At 44.3% G+C, this 18,695-nt stretch overlaps 2 protein-coding genes across 3 annotated transcripts in view; one reads left to right on the top strand and one right to left on the bottom strand.

Moving 5' to 3' along the window:
• Nucleotides 1–7,090, bottom strand: part of F8 (coagulation factor VIII) — an 81,112-nt gene extending 74,022 nt beyond the window's left edge. The window contains exons 1-2 of one of the 2 annotated variants that reach the window (XM_081847843.1): nucleotides 6,977–7,090; nucleotides 2,161–2,336 (exon numbers count right to left, since the gene is read on the bottom strand). The gene's annotated coding sequence lies outside the window, so the exon portion shown is untranslated. Of the gene's footprint in view, nucleotides 1–2,160; nucleotides 2,337–6,664; nucleotides 6,916–6,976 lie in introns of those variants that run through there. The other variant, XM_081847842.1, reaches the window with a different exon arrangement.
• Nucleotides 7,091–7,122: 32 nt separating this feature from the next.
• FUNDC2 (FUN14 domain containing 2) lies at nucleotides 7,123–17,698 on the top strand. Its single transcript, XM_081848202.1, has 5 exons — nucleotides 7,123–7,320; nucleotides 9,261–9,408; nucleotides 9,594–9,669; nucleotides 12,263–12,400; nucleotides 13,743–17,698. Exons 1-5 carry the CDS (start codon nucleotides 7,158–7,160, stop codon nucleotides 13,818–13,820), a joined length of 603 nt encoding a protein of 200 aa, XP_081704328.1. The 5' UTR covers nucleotides 7,123–7,157; the 3' UTR covers nucleotides 13,821–17,698.
• The last annotated feature ends 997 nt before the right edge of the window (nucleotides 17,699–18,695 follow it).

Below are 18,695 nucleotides of genomic sequence, written 5' to 3'. Positions count from 1 at the left end.
GTCTACTAACTTTTTTCATGGTCAAAACAAGTCCTCTTCCTCCAGCCTAGGAAAGGGCTGATGCGAGATGATTCACCAAAATGTTTTATGCAAATCCTCTTTATATATTTTTTATATTAAAATGACTGTTTAAAAAAACAGAGTTGCTTGTCTCAAAGTATTTTTGGAGTACTATGAAGCATAACAGGCAGGACAAGGATGGCTAGGGTCTTGGCTTCTCAAGCAAAGGAGAAGCACAGGGCAAGATCAATGGGGGGGGGATGAAAGACCTATTTATGGTTCACTTCAGACACAGTATTGTACTGCCTGCCCCAACTTAAGAAAAATCCCCCCTCTTTTAAGGTGCATTTCAATCTTGCCCACTATGTCAAAAAGGTTCCCTACCCCTGGACTACATAAATAAATATATCTGCCCTAAATCTTCTGCCAGTCAGATTTATTGGATAAGCTCAAGTATTTTGAGAGAGGGCAAAGAACTTCTCTCTCTCTGACCCCTTTCCCCACAACATGCATAATTTTATAAACCTCAGTGATTCCTCTCCTCTCCTGAGTCACCTCCCTCACCCCAAATTCAAAAGCCCCAAATGCTGTAGCTTTTCCTCATAGGGAGTATGCTAGTCGTTATGCATTAGCTCTATTAGCTAATTAGCTATATTAGCTGTTTCTCCAACAATCCTGTAATAAATATAGCTGTATCCATTGATGGCTGATACATTTTCAGAGAAAGGAAAAGTCGTTCTTATTTAGAAGTCAGCACATGGCAGAGGAAACTGATATGACTAAAACATAAGACAGAGAAGACTTTAGCAATGACTAACTCCTGAGTGGTGGTTGCCCCAGACACTGATTCTTTAAATTTGAAATGAATGAGTCATGGGCAGGCATCAGCACCCATCCTTGTGCACCTGGGAAGGTTGATTGGCGCCAACACCTGTCTTGGTGCCTGCACTATGGGCAACTTCAAGCCTACCATGTTAAATTTCCCAAAATGCCCTGGAGAACCCACCATGGTAGTGCTTCAGAGCACTGTGGGAAATTTAAAATGACAGCTACCTGGTGCTGTTCAAAGGGCAGCTACACAGCTCTAATTGAAGGAGTGATTCAACTATTGCTGGGTAAAACCACTTTGGAGTTTCCCTACTGGGCCAGGGGGATGGTAACAAACAATGCTGGGATAATGAGGGGCCCTTCTGAGCAGCTGCCTCGGCCCTTGGCCAGTGCCTGACCTAGCTGAGTACTGCCACTGGACCTTTCTGGGAAAACTCACTGCTTCGCACTATGGAAAGGGCTTCTTCCAGCCTGCAACACCTGCATAAGGTGTTGCAGTCTATATATTAAAAAAACTCCATTTGTGAAACTTTAGAGGGTATGCATTTGAGCTGTGTGGGTTTCCTTTGCTAAAAGCAAGAAAATTGAGAAGTCACCTGCCAAACCACACAAAGATTGGTGGCTGAGGGAGGCAGTGGCTTTTACCACTTTGCTTCCCATAACTCTATCTGTACATGGGTGAAGGGTACTTGGAAAGCATGGGGGAAATTGCTCAAGGCAATGAGCTAACCTTACAGGGCTCCTGAAAATAGGCCCCAATTCTTTTTCTAGGGGCTCTCCCATCTGAGTAAGTCAGAAGTGAGTCAGAAAGTTCACATCTCACAAGCCACCTACACCTTCCTTCTGGTTATCTAGGGGAAATGGCCTTGGTAGCAATTGTCATTCATCACTCAGGGAATGTAGCCTATGAGGGGGATAACACGTTATTGTCCTGAATGAGGCAGAAAAAAACACCCACCAAAAAGGATGAATAAAACATGGAATTTCCTAACAACCATATCAAAACCCGGACTGGGGGGGGGGGAACCTCCTTCTGTTCAAATTTTTGTCCTTGTTTTGGTTTTGGGTTGGTTGTTTTTCATTATTTGCAGTAACCCAGCAAGTTTAAGTGAAGAAGGAAATTGTTTAAAGGAAGGATGTGTGGCTCTAGCAAGGTAGAGTAAAATCAAACCTCAGAATATAACCTTCATATTAGACTCTAAAGAAGGAACTTCCTGAGGCTGCGTACACACCATTCGTTTAAAGAACATTTCATGCACATTCACACATACACACCACAAAGAATCCTGGGAACTGTAGCTTAGCCTTCACTGAGCTACAGTTCTCTATTACCTGAATCAGGGAGGCTGTGGAGCACCCTTGCTTGGATGTAGTGGAGGGCTGGATGAGGAGCAATAAGCTGAGCCCCTGTAACTGAGAGCAGCGTTGGCCCAAGGCATTTTGGCACCTGAGGAGAACTCCAAAATGGTGCTTCCCTCCCCGTCAGGGAAGAAGGTCTCAGGGAAGATCTATATCAGGAACAAGGGTGGGGGAGGGGGAGAGAGAGAGAGAGAGAGAGAGAGAGAGAGAGAGAGAGAGAGAGAGAAAGACTGACATCAGGATTTGCAGTCCTGGTGGACCCTGCCACCTGAGGCAGTCACCTCACCTTGTTTCATGGGTGGGTTGGCCCTGGCTGGGAGGCTCCCAAATCTGGGAATTAGATGTTCTACCTATTGCGCTGGATTATATGGCATTCGCTTTGAAGTTGCAAATGCAGAATTTGGCGGGGTGCTCATAGATCCAGCCCTGTCACTAGAAGTTCAAGTGGCCTCAAGTGGTAAGGAGCACCTGCTGCCAGCTTTGGGTGGTTCGCCACCTACAGATGTTCCTGAACAGGGAAAGCCTGACTACAGTGTCCTGTATTTTGGTAACCTCAAGTTTGGATTTGTGTAACACACACTGTGTGGGGCTGCCTTTAAAGCTGGCCTAGAAGCTGCAATTAGTGCAAAATACAGCAGTGAGTCTGCTCTGTGATACAGCCAGCGGATAACATACAACACCCATCTGAAAATATTGCAATGGCTGCATTATATGTTGAACTGAGCAAGGTGGCAGCATAAATATGGAAATCCTGAGATATGGCTTGTGTTGACTTGTATGAATTTTTGGAGCTGCCTAAAAGAATGTCTTTTTGACCATGTATATGCTCAGCATTAGTGTCTGAGCTGATTTGTGTGTGTGTGTTGCTTTCCTAGTTGCTAAGAATTGATACAATTTTATTTTTATCATATGTATTGCATTTGATATTTTCATGGTCCCAGTTCTGGGACTGCAAATGAGCAAAGAGCAGGCTGTGGATTACATGAATGATTGATTGAATGAACGAACAAATGAATGAATGCATTCTCCCATACTGCCTCAGTGACCAGGGAGAGCCAATGGTTTGAGCCATCTGAACTGGTGGTGCAGTCATTTTTGCAAACAATTCTATGAACTCCTTTTGATGTAAAAGGTCCTTAAGCAGCATTTTATCTACAGAGCAATGAAGATCCTCAGGAAGCACAAAGAGGCTATGTAAACATTACCAGCTTAAATTGCAGCTAGATCCTTCTTTTTTCTTAATTCAGATTGAAGCTAGTTTTGGGGGAGAGTGCATCAAAAAGAAGTATTTCATAAGAAATAATGGGATAAAGCTAAATATGCGCTGTGGCCAGTGTAAGGTACATGTACACTGTTTCCCAAATGGGAAACAGTTTCTCAAATGGAAATGCACCAGATTCAGAGTAAATGGGAGTGTACACAAAGCCAGTAATTGAACAAAACATGCCTTATTTCCAGAAAATGACAGGCGTAAGAGAAAGGGAGAAAAAGAGAGAAATAAACCCAGGTGGTTTCTCTTTCTTCTACAAATTTCAGTTTCAAATGCTCTGTGAGTAGCTGTGGAGTAGGGACTGTCCCTACTGGGGTGAGTAAGACAGTCAGAAATCGCCCAACCAAGAAAGGGGAATTCACTAACTCTTGGCAAAGCTACTAATAGCAGGACCAGCAGCAGCATCCTCATCACAGAGACCAGAAAGCTGCCAAGGTGGGAGGGCCAAGAAGGGGCCCTCAGGCTACAACTACAGCATAGGCTCCTTATCCCTGCATCTACAAGGCTGACCTATGATTACTCTTCTCCGTACAACCTGAGGAAGCAACCTGAAGCACTAAGCAAGAAAAGGACACACTCCAAGGATGACTCCATATACATATATATTATTTTCTCTCTTTTTCCTATTTTGACTTCTTGGAATGGAGTACTGCTGGTAACATGTTTATATTCCTCCCTCCTCTAGCTCACAGCCTGAAAGGCAGACTAAAGACAAACTGTGTGTGTTATTCTTGAGCATCAGTTCATACTGCTGTGGTGGAGTGCTCTAGTCTTGATTTGTAAAGGAAAGAAGTAAAAATGGTCCCATGAACTGTGACTGGGTGCAGAAGGAACAGCCGACCTTCTGATCGGTGGCCTCTTCCTCTCCCCGGCAGAGGAAACTCCATGCAGGCTGGCATATCGTCTGATCATCATCACAGACGTTTATCTGTCTTGTGTTTCTTGTTGCAGCAGGAAGGAAGGCACAACCTCAGTCACTCAAGAGGATCTGCAGTGGGGAGCACTCGGGCAAGCAGGTGAACTAATGCTTTTTCTCCGAGCTGTGAAGAACTCATCATACCAAGCAGGGCTGAGGACAGAGGGATTGTGTGCAATCTTCTTTTCAGCTGAAGGGTTCTAATTGAGATTGTATATTCTGTTGCACTCTGGCAGATTGATATTAATATTTACATAACGTGACCCTTTCCCTCGTTATTTATTTATTTATTTATTTTTGCAATATGTGGCCTCTTTCTCATTATGCTGTGTCTAACAGGAAACGGACCTCCCTTAATCTAGCCTGATCCTTTTTCTTCTCAAGGAGATTAGGGAAAGCACTCTATATCCGGTGTAAACAGGATGCTCAGTAGTTGGTGTAGGATCTGTCAGATGATACCAACAGCTACATCTGATTACTGGGTTTCCTGTGGCATCAGGTTCTGCAGCTGCTAAGACCTCCTACCAGTGATGATTGGAATTGCAACGAGCCTAAGCGTATACATGCTCTAACATGGGAGCTTTCCCACAAGCTAAGTGCCCAGGACTGTTGGTGAGCCTAGCATAGCTGGATATTGGGGGGGGGGGGGGGAGTGCTGTTTCTAAGAGCTTGTTGGAGAAACTCTTGGGTGAAACTCAATTAATTGTTCCAATATAAAAGGTATTGTGTCCCTTGAACTAGATGAGCCCTCTCCAGAAATCAGTGTATTAATCAGATTTGCCAGTCTGCTAGAATTCTGGCTGTTTTTTGTTTTTGTGTTGTTGTTTTTTAAAAAAGAGCAACATTTAAATCCTGTGTGCAATGCTTAGATCTTTTGTTTAGCACAAGTCAGAAAAACACAAAAAGCATATCATTCTTCAATAAATTGCTTTTTAAGATGACACTGGCCTTCCTTCTTTTTTCTGGTATTTATTTAAACTACTCATATACTGCTGTTGTGGACAACCTCCTTGCATAAAATTGTAAAAAGGGTAATATTTTCAACACAAATGACACAATTTAAAAAAACAAACTGTTTGCCTTGAAGGTTACAGGGTACCATGGCAATTCATTTGGGATTCATTACTTCCATAACACAATCCTATACATGTCTACTCAGAAGAAAGTCACACCGAGTTCAGTGAGGCATATTCCCGTAATATGCGTGTATAAAATCGCAACCTTAGGTCTAGGTGGGGTTCACCTTCTTAACAAGAAGCTGGTTCCTTTAGGAAAGTTATAACTCTGCTCATGTTCACAGCCTGTGTTCTTTAAAAAGATTTTTTAAAATAATAATAATAAATAAACTCTGCATTTGTTCAGGTGCATTACATCCTTAAGGTTTTAAAGGTAAGATAAGGTGAAAGAAATTAACGGTAAATTGAATTGTAAAATTTTTGAATGTTAATGATGTTGAAATGAAATGAAGTGGTTCTAGTAATAAGGTAAAATAAGAATTTGCAAGAATGGATTGATATTAGATGAAAATTTGAAGCTATATGTGAGGATAAATAATTAAGGGTAAATTAAGAGGGTATGAATTTGCTGAACCAATTTTTAAATGGAATACAAAAAGGGAGGTGTGAGGAAGTCAGGAAAATAAGTAAATGAACAGTAAGAAATTAAAAAGAGGGATTTTTATTTTTATTTTTTTATTTTTCTATGTTAAATTTTGGTTTTTGTATTTTTTGTGCTTGTTTTTTCTTTGTTTATTGTCTTGTAACTCTTTTCTTGTTAAAAATGTAATAAAATATCATTTTTTAAAAAAAGGTTTTAAAAAACAAACCTCTCCACATGCTCAGAAGCTATGTGTCACTGAAGAGCAGCTGTGTAACTAATTGTGCGCTATTCTAGGCTCTTAAAAAGTAAAAGGGTAAAGGGACCCCTGACCGTTAACCGTTAAGTCCAGTCGTGGACAACTCTGGGGTTGGGAGGCTCATCTTGCTTTATTGGCCGAGGGAGCCGGCGTACAGCTTCTGACTTAAGTCGCTCCTGGAGAAACCAGGGCAGTGCACATAAACTCCATTTACCTTCCCGCCGGAGCGGTACCTATTTATCTACCGGTACTTGCACTGTGACGAGCTTTCAAACTGCTAGGTTGGCAAGAGCTGGGACTGAGCAACAGGAGCTCACCCCGTCACGGGGATTCGAACAGCCGACCTTCTGATCGGCAAGTCCTAGGACTCTGTGGTTTAGACCACAACGCCACCCGCGTAAGCGTTTACAATTGCTTAAAGGCCTACATACATTACCTGTGTTCTTAAACTCTCTGTGCACATGTTTATGGGCACTGTAGCTCTTTTGGGGTGGTAGAACGTCTGTACATGCTCAGAGGTCCTCTCTCGGCCAGAATGCTAAGTGTACTAGCAGCCTGATCCACGGGAGGGCGCATAATAAGGACCGCGCTCTAGTAACAGGAGGCCGCACCACTCAGAAACCCGCTAAGCCCTTTGCTCCTCCCCTCAGCATGACGAACTGGAGCCTACACCAATAACAAGGGGGAGAAAAGTCGGAGGGGGCGGTAACTGTCTAAGACGTTCCCGCCTCTAACCTCCGGTGGTTACCTAGGTGATCAAACAATCAGGCTCCGCCTCCTCACGTGTCCCACAGGCGTTTAGTGGTGGTGGTGGAGGAGGAGGAGGAACACATCGCGGCGCGGCTTAACCCACGCCTCTCCTCTGCGAACGCGCATGCGCGCGGCGGCGAAGACCGGGGGCGGGGCCTGCTAACCCCTTGGAGGAGGAGATGGAGGAGGAGCTGGGGCTGGGGCTGGAGCTGGGCGTGTCTCCGTCGCCGTCACGCATCGGCAGCGCCCACTCCTGCTCCTCCCTCCTCCGCCTTGAACAGGAGGCCAAGCGCAAGAAGCGGGCGCAGCAGCAGCAGCGCAAGGCCGCCGACATCATGCCGGGTGAGAGGCGCTAACGTTCGCCGCGCGGGAACCTTTGGAGTGACGTCACTCCGCTTGGCTGGGGGTGGGGGAGAGAGGAGAGAGAACCTGCCCGTTCGTTATCTCCTCCCCGGGGAAACCTCCGTCTCTACCGCCCTAGTGAGTTGCTATTATTAACATGCCACTTGGTGCCCCGCCATTGTTCCAGTGATCTCGGGATAATCCCGTCCCCGTCCATGTTATCACCATCACCACAACAACCCTGCAGGGTAGGACAGATGGAATGGCTGGCTCTCTGAGTGACCTTAATGGCTGGGCGAGGGGTACAAGGGGACCTTGGGACACAGGTTCTCCACGTACCCGTGGGTCGTTTTACTAAACTTTTACCTATGTTAATCTGTTGTGACCCATGGACAGCCTGAAAGGGCAATGGCTGTGGGATGGAGACCCCGAAGCATTTGAAAGACTCCTCACAAATTCCCCTCATGGAAGTGATTCCTACTACTCATCGGATCCCACATGTGTCCCCATTTTCCAGGGACAGTCCAGGATTTGCAGAAGCCGTCTCAGTTTCTGATTTGATTCCGAAATGCCCCGCTTTTCCTTTGTACATCCCTGTTTCATCAGAGGGTATGGTCAGTGATCTGACCCCCCCCCCCCCAGCCATCTGAAGGCAGCCCTGTACAGTATAGAGAAGTTTTTTTTTTATGTTTGATGCTTTATGTTTTTATATATGTTGGAAGCCACCAAGAGTGACTGGGGCAACCCGGTCAGATGGGTGGGGTATAAATAAAATAATAATAATAATAATGATGATGATGGAATTAGGACATCCCTATTCTCGTTGGAGGGTATGCTATGTGCTACAAGCAACCAGATGGAAAGCTGTTTATCAGTTAGCTGCATGTTGCTGAGCCTGCTACTATGCCATGCCTTTTGTATCATGTGTGTTGTAGTTCTTATAGATTGAGCCTCCTTAAGATGAAACATAGGAAATTGCCTGATACTTTCTGTCTGTCCATCCAGCTCAGTGCTACCCTTACTGATTGGCAGCGGCTGTCCAGGATTTCAGGCAGGGAGAATTTTCCCAGCAGTACCTTGAGATGTGAAGGATTGAACCTGGGACTTTCTGCCTGCATAGTAGATTCTCTGCTACTGAGCTACAGCTCTTCCCTTGAGGATCTTCAAACAGACATCATTTGACAAGGGTGCAAGCCATTGCACAGTGCTAAAGCATAGACTTTTCCATGCAGAAGGCCCCATGTTTAATCCCCAGCATCCGTAGTGAAAAAGAACTTGAATAATGGCTTTTGGAAAGGCCTTCAGCTGAAGTCTTAGAAAGTTTCTGTTAAGAGTGGAAAATACTAGGCTAGACAGAATAGTGGACTGGCTCAGGATAAGGCAGCTTCAGGTGGCATCTTTATGCTTACTGGATAAATCATAATGTGAAGTGGAGACATCCCACTGTATCAGTAAAAAAATGAACCTGGTGTTTTAAAGACTGAATGTGCTATAATTCCTATTGTTGACAGTGTGGATAGAGGGAGGATTTATGTGTTATCTCTTATTTTAAAAACCCACCAATTTAGCCCCCCCCCAATACAAAAAATATTTCAAGTTTAAGGTTCTACTAGTGTTTTGCTGTGTTATTTAGGGTTGCTGCCTTGCAGGGGTGAGGAACCTGTAGCCTTCTAGATGTTGTAGGACTCCAACTGCTATAAACTCTAGTCACTGTCTGTCCTGGCTGGGGCTGATGGGCGTTGGTGTCCAGCAACATCTGGAGGGTCCTTATTCCCCAACCCTACTTGTATTGCTTAAATAGCAGGTGAAAGCTTCCTTCTGCTCCTCTGTCTACAGTAGGCAAAAATTGGGCAGCAGTTGGGCCTTGCTTAAATAGGATAGAAGTTCAGCAATGGGCTTTACCTTCTTCCTTGCTCATGTCTTTTTCTTTGATTTTGCAGTAGGGCGAAGCAGTGATGACGTGCTGGATCTGACCAAGTACACCAAGAACCAGCCATGGTGGCGCAAGCTCTTTGCACCCAGCTCAGGGTCCAGTGCAGAGAAGTACAACGTAGCAACCCAGCTGGCAATCGGAGGCGCCACTGGATGGTGAGACAGTGCTGTACATTGGCTGCATTTGTGGTAGATGGCAGGGGACAGCAAATTCACCCAACTCTTGTAGTAACACTGTGCTACAGATTGCCATTTTTACTTACTGCAGATGGAGCTGCCTTGTCAGTTATTCTGTGTAGTTGGTGTAATTTTCCTGAATTATCCCCGTTTTTGATTTGCAGGTGCACTGGCTTCATCTTCCAGAAGGTTGGGAAACTGGCAGCGACTGCTGTGGGAGGTGGCTTCTTCCTGCTTCAGGTTGGTGGTTGGCTACCTTGGGCTTGGGAGTAGTTGACCAGTAGATTGGGGTATCTTGGCTGCCTTAACTGCAGAAAACTGCATGCAGCTGTGACTCATCTTTTTCACATGAGTGGTTTAATGGGATGTCTAGGCAGCATTCACAACCCAGCCCTAATTAGGGCCTCTTGTTCACTGGCTTGCCTGTGCAGGAGATTCAAGTTGGAACACTTTGGTAGTTCCTTTTATAGCTGTGCCAAATGGCCTCTTGATATTTCCCACCCCATTTGCGGGCAAATAAATTTTGAGTGATGGTGGTTGATTTCACCATATTCTCCAGGATAGAGCCCACCATTAGCGGTGGCTTTCTTTTCTGCTAATGTATTTTTCTCTCTGCATTTAGCTGGCAATCCCTGAAAGTGGCAGCAACAACTATTTGTGTTGAGCAGCTTAAGCACCATTTTGCATCCTTAGCAGGACTCCAAATTTGTTCCGATGGTGGTGGTGATGGTGATGAACAGTATAGTATCCACTACAAAAAAAAAATGGAGAAATTTCTGCACTGTGACGAGTCTTTTGCTTGTGGGGGAAGAGGGGGAAAAATGGATAAACAGCATTTGCAGCATTTTGGCTCTGCTGTAGTTTCTTCATCATTCCCTGGTAGAGCTTTAAAATATTCCTGGCAGTGGCAGCTTCTAGTTCGCAGATGCTGCAGCTGCATATTGCTGAATCTGGTACTATGCCATGCCTTGCAAATAATGTGTGTTGCTGTTCTTATAGAGACTCTGGGCATTTTAGCAGCCTACAGACAGGTTGTTGTTCTTATAGAGACTCTGGGCATTTTAGCAGCCTACAGACAGGTTGTTGCACTTAATGGAGTTCTAGCACAGTATAGTAGCTAGGGTGTTGAACTGGGACCTGGTAGGCTAGGGTTCAAATCCCAGCTCAGCCATGAAGCTCACTAGGTGACTTTGGACCAGTCATTCTCAGATGAAACCATCTTGCAGGATTGTTGTGAGAATAAACAGGGAGGTGGGAGAACTATACAGGCTGCCCTGAAGTCTTTGGCTGAATGAAATATCTGGCTGAAATGCTACAAGTGAAGTTTTCTGTCTAGAGACACGGTGGCTTGTATACAATATTAGTCCTACTCAGAGTAGACTCATTAAAATTAATGGGCATAGCTAACTTGAGCCCGTTCATTTCAATGGGTCTACTCTGGCTAAAACCTAGATTCAACCCAGTGTGTGTATTGTGGGGTAATGCATCATATCTTGATATCTGCCTATCATAGATCTGTTAAAGCAGGTGTGAGGAAATTCCGGCCCTGCAGATATTACTGAACTACAATTCCTACCACTGGCCATGCTTGCTAGGTCTGATGGGAGCTGTAGTTCAGCAGCATCTGGAAGGTCAACGGTTCCCTACTCCTGTGCTAAAGATATAGGGCCTCTGAAAATATTACTGTAATATAAAAAAAGAAGATGGTAGCAAGCCATTTTGTCTTCCAGCTGGATTATCAAAGGATCTCTGATTTTTCTTTTCTTTTCTAAAACATTGTTTTGTGCAATATAGGGTTTTGGTTGGCACTAGAGAAGATTCTGATAGCATCAACAGCAACACATGATCACTTGCAGCAAAGCCAATCCACTGCTAATTTTAAACATCAGCATCAGTGGAACAGCTTCTCTATTTTAAGCTTGGTGCTCACGCAAAAAATGATCTTCGTCTGAACCTTACTTGCTTCTGTGCCTTCTATTCCACCTTCCATGCAGGTCTTCCATGTGATAGAAGAGCAACTGCTAGAGTGTATTGGGGAATGCACTGGCTCAGTGGGCTCTTCAGTCATCCATGGACTCCCCCAAAATTGCTCAGTCTTACTGAGTACTGGCATTGGTTATATTTGTTTGATTCATCCAGGGTTTTCTTAAAACATCCATTCCAGGGTTTGTGTGGGCAACAGAGCCCTGCAGTTGTGATTCTTTGTGTTAGATTACCAGTATTCCTGCTAGACAGCCAATTGTATTCTGTACACATTAAGCAGTAATTCTTAACTTTTTCAGACCTGGGATTCATCTGTAACTTGTTCATGCATTTAGGCTTGCATTTCTTGACTGACTGGGTTTAAAAAACAAAAACAAAACACCATATACTTATATAGTGGTAAGTGCTGCTGTTGTGATCTACCTTAGATCAAACTGTGATCCAGTAGTGACTCCCAGTTCACCGGTTGAAGGCCAGTGCATTAAAGCAGGTGTGTCAAACTTTTGGCCTTCAATATGCTGCTCAACTACAGATTGTATCATAACTGGCCATTGACTGCTTCCTGAGGTTGATGGGAGTTGTAGTTCAGCAACATCTAGAGGGTCAATGGTTCCACACACCTGCACTAAAGAAGACTAGGTTCCTGCTGTCCTTGACTCCAAATGCTGTTTTGTTCACTGCTTTTCTCTATAGCTGCAACTTATTGGAAGGGCAGTTCTCCTGGGGCTACTGCTTTGAGCTGCTATGTAGCAATGTGGATGGGATACAAGAAGTGGGCAATGCTGTCCATAAATACTTGTCCAGCTAGACATGTAGTGTTTTGCTTCAGGAAACATTTTCTCTACTCCAGCTTGCAAACCACACAGGCTACATCAAAGTGGACTGGCAGATGGTTGAGCGGGATGTGAGCAAAGCCAAAGAACAGCTGAAGTTTCGTGGGAGCACCACCAATCAGCTGACACCAGAAGTGAAGAGCAAAATGGATGAGGTGAGACTGGTGGGCAAGTTGGAGAGATACAGGAGGCTAGCAGCAAAGCCTTGAGTAGGAAAAAGTGTTTGATGTGATAACTGTGCAGTAAAGAGGAGATGGGCAAAAATTATTAAATATGTTATGGGTGACCTGCAGATGTTATTAGACACCCAACTCACATCACTCCTGTCCTGGACTACTGGCCCAAAGGAGGGCTCCTGGGACTGGTTGGATGCAGGTGTATCATCATCATCATTTTATTTGTATGCTGCCTTTCCACAGTTGAAACTATGCTCAAGGCGGCTTACAACATGACAAGATTGACATAATTACAAACATAACAGAAGTCATAAACAATCAATAAAAAACATCACAAAGTACATAACCAAATGGAAACAATTTCCACGTAAATCATGAGATCTAAAACTAAAGATACAGCAATAATATCAATAACAGCAACAAGCTCTCTCAACCTCCTGTGCACAATACTCTAGCCCAAGAATCTGTTGGTTGCCTAAAATGCCAGAGTTGTAAGTTCTGGTGCTTTACTAAAGAAGGGGTAGACTTACAGCAAATCAGCCTGACAATTCTCCTAGCCTTTGCAGATGTGGGACATGATATAAGAGATGACTTATCCACACCCAAGCATATGTTTATACATTCTTTATACAGCAAAGCAGCACACATCATTTCACCTGGCTAGATGAGGGCATAGGTGGCAAATACCTTACAGATAGTTCTCCTTTCTGGGCTCAGAGCCCAGCACTCCAAGACCACAGATAAGGATCACATCAAAGCAAGCCAATTAACATATATCAAAACAAGTGAATATAAACATATATATGAGCTCATTGTTACAGCAGCTACCAATTAATTATGGGATTATCTTGACTACCAGTATGGCATTAGCAAAGCTTCCGAAACAGTTAGCCTTTGGTTCAATACAACTCTAAGCCAGGATAGAGGTCCAGAGGTTCCCCATCCTTGCATTAAATTGAGAGGGAGGTGTGAGAGCAGACAGTGTTTGCTTACCGAGTATGGCTGTAACAAAATCAAGATGGTACACTGAAGGGAGAGCCAGTTTGTCAGCAGCAGATTTCAGATTTCAAGTATAGTTGATAGCTTCTAGGCAGAATCCAGAGAGAGTTCTCACTTCTGAAGACTCTGGTCTGAGTAGGCCTGCACAACCAGTGGCCCACAGAGTCGGGGCTCTTATGCTTGCTGCCGCCTTATAATTGCAAATGTAGGGGTGTAATTTTGTCAGGCACTTGAGCAGCCACAATGCATGTCCAGGAGGCAACATGTAGCTTCTGAAAATCAAATAGGGACCAATATAAGATTTGCCTTTTCTCTTTTTCAGGTGATCTCCTTTCTGAAGAAGAATGTTCTCCTGACTGGAGGGTTTGTTGGAGGGTTTCTGCTTGGCATGGCTTCTTAGGAGCCTCCACTGATCTGGCTCCTGTGCTGCTGTTGCTGCCACCACCATCTCCTACTCAGTAATTGTTCATTTTCTCCATTGCTGAACTTGTCCGCTGGAACATTCTGACCTCTCTCTGTATGCACCTTATGGCCTCCAGAAACACTGCCACAAGCTCCTTTTGCTCCTCTCCTTTTTTCATTTGATTGTTTGGTCAGTGGTTGAGAGGCAGCATTAGGCTGAAGGCTGTTTGCTGTGAGGCTGATTCCTACTCCTGCCTGATATGTCAGGTTTTGTATAATCATCCCCAAATTCTTTTCCAGTGGGAAAACGTGCACAAAATGTTATGATGGTACCTTGCAGGGGAGCATCCAACTCCCTTGTAGGCACCTTCTCATTGTGTTGTACCCCCTGGGTGGCAAAGAGTACAGCCTGTGCTTTGGAGAGCACAGAAGCTTAGCAGCCTAAGGAGAGGGTGTGCCAGGCCATGTCCCAAAATAACCTGCATCTAGTTTTGGCTTATTCTTCCCTGGACAGGCTCTGAATACTGCTTCCTAGAAATGTCAGCAGAAGAGAGAAACAGGTCTTCCTGACACCTCCCAAACTTTTATTTTTACCTCTTGCTGAAGCCACAGAGCTGGAATGATCTGTGGAAACTCTTGACTGCTGTGTGGGATTTCTGCCATCCTCTCCTGCTGAAGGAGGCCTAAAAAGCTTGTAGTGGGTGGGGTGAACCCTCTTCCCAGAATATGTATTTTGAACACTCACTTGATTATGGTTCAACTAAACTTTGCTCTTGGTGGTAGAATGGCTAAAATAATGACTGGAGTTGGAAAACTTTCTACATGACTCACGCCATTGGTAGCAAAAGTTACTGGATTATAGGGATGGAATGCTGTGTTTTGCTGCTGGAGCCTCCTGCTCTGTCTTTTATGGACCTCCAGCTCCCTGAAATGTATGGAGGAAGAGCTGGGCATGGTCTGCTGTTGCTGTAAAACAGCCTTCTCCAACCTGTTGCCCTCCAGATATTTTGGTCTTAGCAGCCCCAGCCAGCATAGCCAAGGGGAGTTGTAGTCCAAAATATCTGCATGGCACCACTCTGGGGAAAGTTTTTCTAGATCATGAGTGCTGCATGAGAGATGTGACTCTTGCCCCCCAAACTGAAGATGGAGAAGTAATGGTTGGATTATATTGACAGAAGTTGGTTTATATTGACAGAAGTTGGTTTATCTCTGCATGAGTTGCATTCTGGACAGAAGCCTGCACTTTTCATATCTGCTCCAGGAGCACTTAAAGCTGATTTTCTAATACGTGTTTTTTTCCCCTCCTGCAGTCCCTACCTGTCTGCTACAATATACATGTAAAAATTAAAATGATATCCTGAGCTACGTTTATAAATGAACACATTTATTATAGCAGAAGCTTTAATGGTTCAGAGCAGGGATAGGAACCCATGGCTCTCCAGATAGAGCTGCACTGCAACTCTCATCATGCCATCAACTATGCTGGGTGACTGATAGAAGTTGGAGTCTGGCAACTTCTGAAGGGCTTCCCCAGCCCTGGCTTTTAAAAATACTACTCTTGTTAGTTCATTCTTGCAAAAGGCTGCCCTGCAAATTTATTATTTATTTATTTATTAAATGTATATACCATCCTTCATCCAGAGATTACAGGGTGGTTTGCGGCATAAAAATAAAAAATGGAAACACAATATAGATAACATATTAACAAAAAAAACCACAATAATCCCTTGTCCCCCAAACACATTTAAAAGGCCATAAATTATTTAATCAGCCACAGGTGCTTTCACCTAGCACCTAAAGATATGTAAGGAAGCTGCCAGGGAAGCCTCCCAGAGAGAGCATCGACAGATGGGGAGCCACTGCAGAAAAGGCCCATTCTCGTATTGCCACCCTCCTGACCTCTTGAGAAGGGGCCACATGAAGAAGGGCCTCAGATGACGCTTTCAGAGTCTGGGTCAGTTCATACGGGGAGAGGTGATCCTTGAGGTAATGCGGTCCTGAGCCGTTTAAGGTTTTATAGGTCAAACCCAGGACTTTGAATTGGAAACTAATTGGTAGCCAGTGCAGTCAGGCCAGGATTAGTGTTATATACTCAAACTCAGGTGGGCAACCTGGCTGCTGAATTTGACAGCAGCTGAAGTTTCCAAATTGTCTTCAGAGGCAGCTCCATGCATAATGTGTTACAGTAATCTAACCTAGAGGTTACCAGAGCATAGACAACAGAAACTAGGTTATCCCTGTCCAGATAGGGTCACAGATGGGCCACCAGCCGAAGCTGATAGAAGGCACTCTATGCCACCAAGGCCACTTGAGCCTCAAGCAGCAGCAGTGGGTCCAGCAGTACCCTCCACAGCTACGTTCCTGCTCCTTCAGAGGGCAGGAAACCTCCCATCCTGGTCTAGTGAACCACCCACTAACAGTGCCTCAGTCTTACCTGGATTTAGCTTCATTTTGTTGGCTCTCATCCAGTCCATTACCGAGGCAAGACAATGATCCAGCATATCCACTGCCACATTTGCAGATGTAAAGGAAAAGTAGAGTTTTGTGTGAGTAGCATATTGCTGACAGTGTACTCCAAAACTCCATATGACCCCACTCAGCAGTTTCATGTAGATGTTAAACAACATGGAGGATAAAATCAAACTCTGTGGAACACATATTGAAGGTTCCATGGGGCTGAACAGCACACCCCAAGCATCACAATCTGAAAACGTCCATCCAAGTAGGACCAGAACCACTTCAACCATCCTTAACTCAGACAGCCGCTCCAGAAGGATACCGTGCCTGATGCTATAAAAAGCCACTGAGAAGTCAAGGAAAATTCACAAAGATATATTTCCCCTGTCTCCTAGCAAAAGTCATCATACATGGCGAGTAAAGCGGTTTCTGTGCTAAAGGTGGGCCTAAACACTGATTGAAATGGATCTAGAAAATCAGTTTCCTCCAAGAAAATGGATTTGGTCTGTGACTCAGTAACTCTGTCTAAGAAGGGGGACAAGGATACTGACAAGCTGGAACATGTAGAGCAGGGCAACCAAGATGATCAAGGGTCTTGAAACCAAGCCTTATCAGGAACAATTGAGAGTTGGGTATATTTTGCCTGAAAAAGAGACAGAAAAGATTTGATAGCTGTCTTCAAATACCTAAAGGGCTTGTTTTCTTCTGCTCTGGAGGCTAGGACTGAAACAATGGTTTCAAGATACAAGAAAGTAGATGACAACTAAATATCTGGAGCTTTCTTAGGGCAAGAGCTGTTCAACAGTGAAATGGACTCCTTCAGAAGGTGGGGGGCTCTCTTTCATTGGAGGTCTTTAAGGAGAGTTTTGGTGGCCATCAGTCATAGATGCTTTAGTTGAGATTCTTGCACTGCAGGGGGTTAGACTAGATGAGCCTTGGGGCCCCTTACAGCTCCCATCAATCCTATCCACCAGTGAATGGTAATGAATGATGGGAGTTAGATTTCACCAACATCTGAAGCGCCACAAATCTGAGGAATAAACAGTATATTTGGGTGCTGCTTTTTTGCCAATCTCATTTATTTTTTGACTTTATCAGGATTTCATTGCCTCTCGAGCGATGATTGAAAGAGCCAATCTGTTAAGTGGCCACCAGAGGGTGCTAAAAGAATTGAGCTGGCCTCCAGTTTGGAAACAAGGGCATAAATTAGGAAGAACTACGTTGCTGAGAGAGAGAGAGAGAGACCATCAGTGAATGTGGGGTGTTGTTTTTTTGTTAAAAAACAAAGCCAAAGCAGCCACCCACAAAAACTCCAGTAGCTACCCACACTTGAGTCTAGAAAACCGCTAAAAGTTTTTAAATGTTTTTATATATTTAAATGTTTGAGGTGAGAGTTTAAAATAAACTGGTTTTGCTGTATTTTGTTATTTGATGTTTGTTTTTTCCTAGTACCTACTGTACTGAAGTGAATGCTGAAGGGAGATATGACTTTAAGGCAGGGGTCAATAATTGTTTGGGCCAAATGGCTGCATTCCCTCATGCAGTTCGGGGATTGCATGCTGGAGTTACCCGCAAACACACACACACACACACACCCATACATACACCTTTGTACACAAGGTTATGCTTGGAGGACAGCTACATGCCTATGGGATGTCCTTATTCTGCACACTGCGTCTACAACTTAACTGAGCTATCCACAATGATGCCAAGGTCCTGTTCCTGGTAAGTTACTGCCAGTTCAGATTCTGTTCACCTATATCTGAAATTAGGATCCCTCCACCCTATGCATCACTTAACACCTGCTTGCATTGAACTGCATGTCATTTCAATGCCCATTTGCCCAGTTTTTAAGGCTAGTTTGGTGTTCTTCACAATCCTTTTGCTTTAATGACCCTGAACAATTTGGTGTCTTCAGCCAAACTGGCTGCCCCACTATATAGTTTTTGAACAAGTTTAAAAGCAGATCCCAGTACAGATCCTCAGGGGGACTCCACTTTCTACATCCCTCCAGTGAGAGAACTGCCCATTTGTTCTTACTTCCTGTTCTTTAACCAGGTGCTGATCCACAAGAGATCCTCTCCTCTTAGCCCCAGTTATGACACCCACACCCACCAATTTGGCTTCAGAACAAGTTAAGGTGACCGGAAAACCTAGTGACTTTGTACAAGTGGCTTGCAGACTGTGCCGCCTCCCACTTTTAACTAAAGCAATAACATCCTTACGCAAATCCTTGCCTGGGAGTAAGTCATTTGAATTCAATGCGGCTTGCTTCTGAACAGACAGGCTTAGAATTGTGCTGTGTGTTTATGGGTTAACATTAACCAGCTCCCTGAACTGAACAGTACCTGTGAAAAACTACTTTATCTCAAGTCAGAATTATGGTCTATTGTGCCCAGAATATCTTTTCAAGGGT

The sequence above is a fragment of the Podarcis erhardii genome, assembly GCF_964252035.2.
Source record: "Podarcis erhardii genome assembly, chromosome: Z".
Lineage (NCBI taxonomy): Eukaryota > Metazoa > Chordata > Lepidosauria > Squamata > Lacertidae > Podarcis > Podarcis erhardii.
The sequence above is the reverse complement of the archived record's forward strand: the minus strand, read 5'-3'. Positions and strand labels throughout refer to the sequence as shown.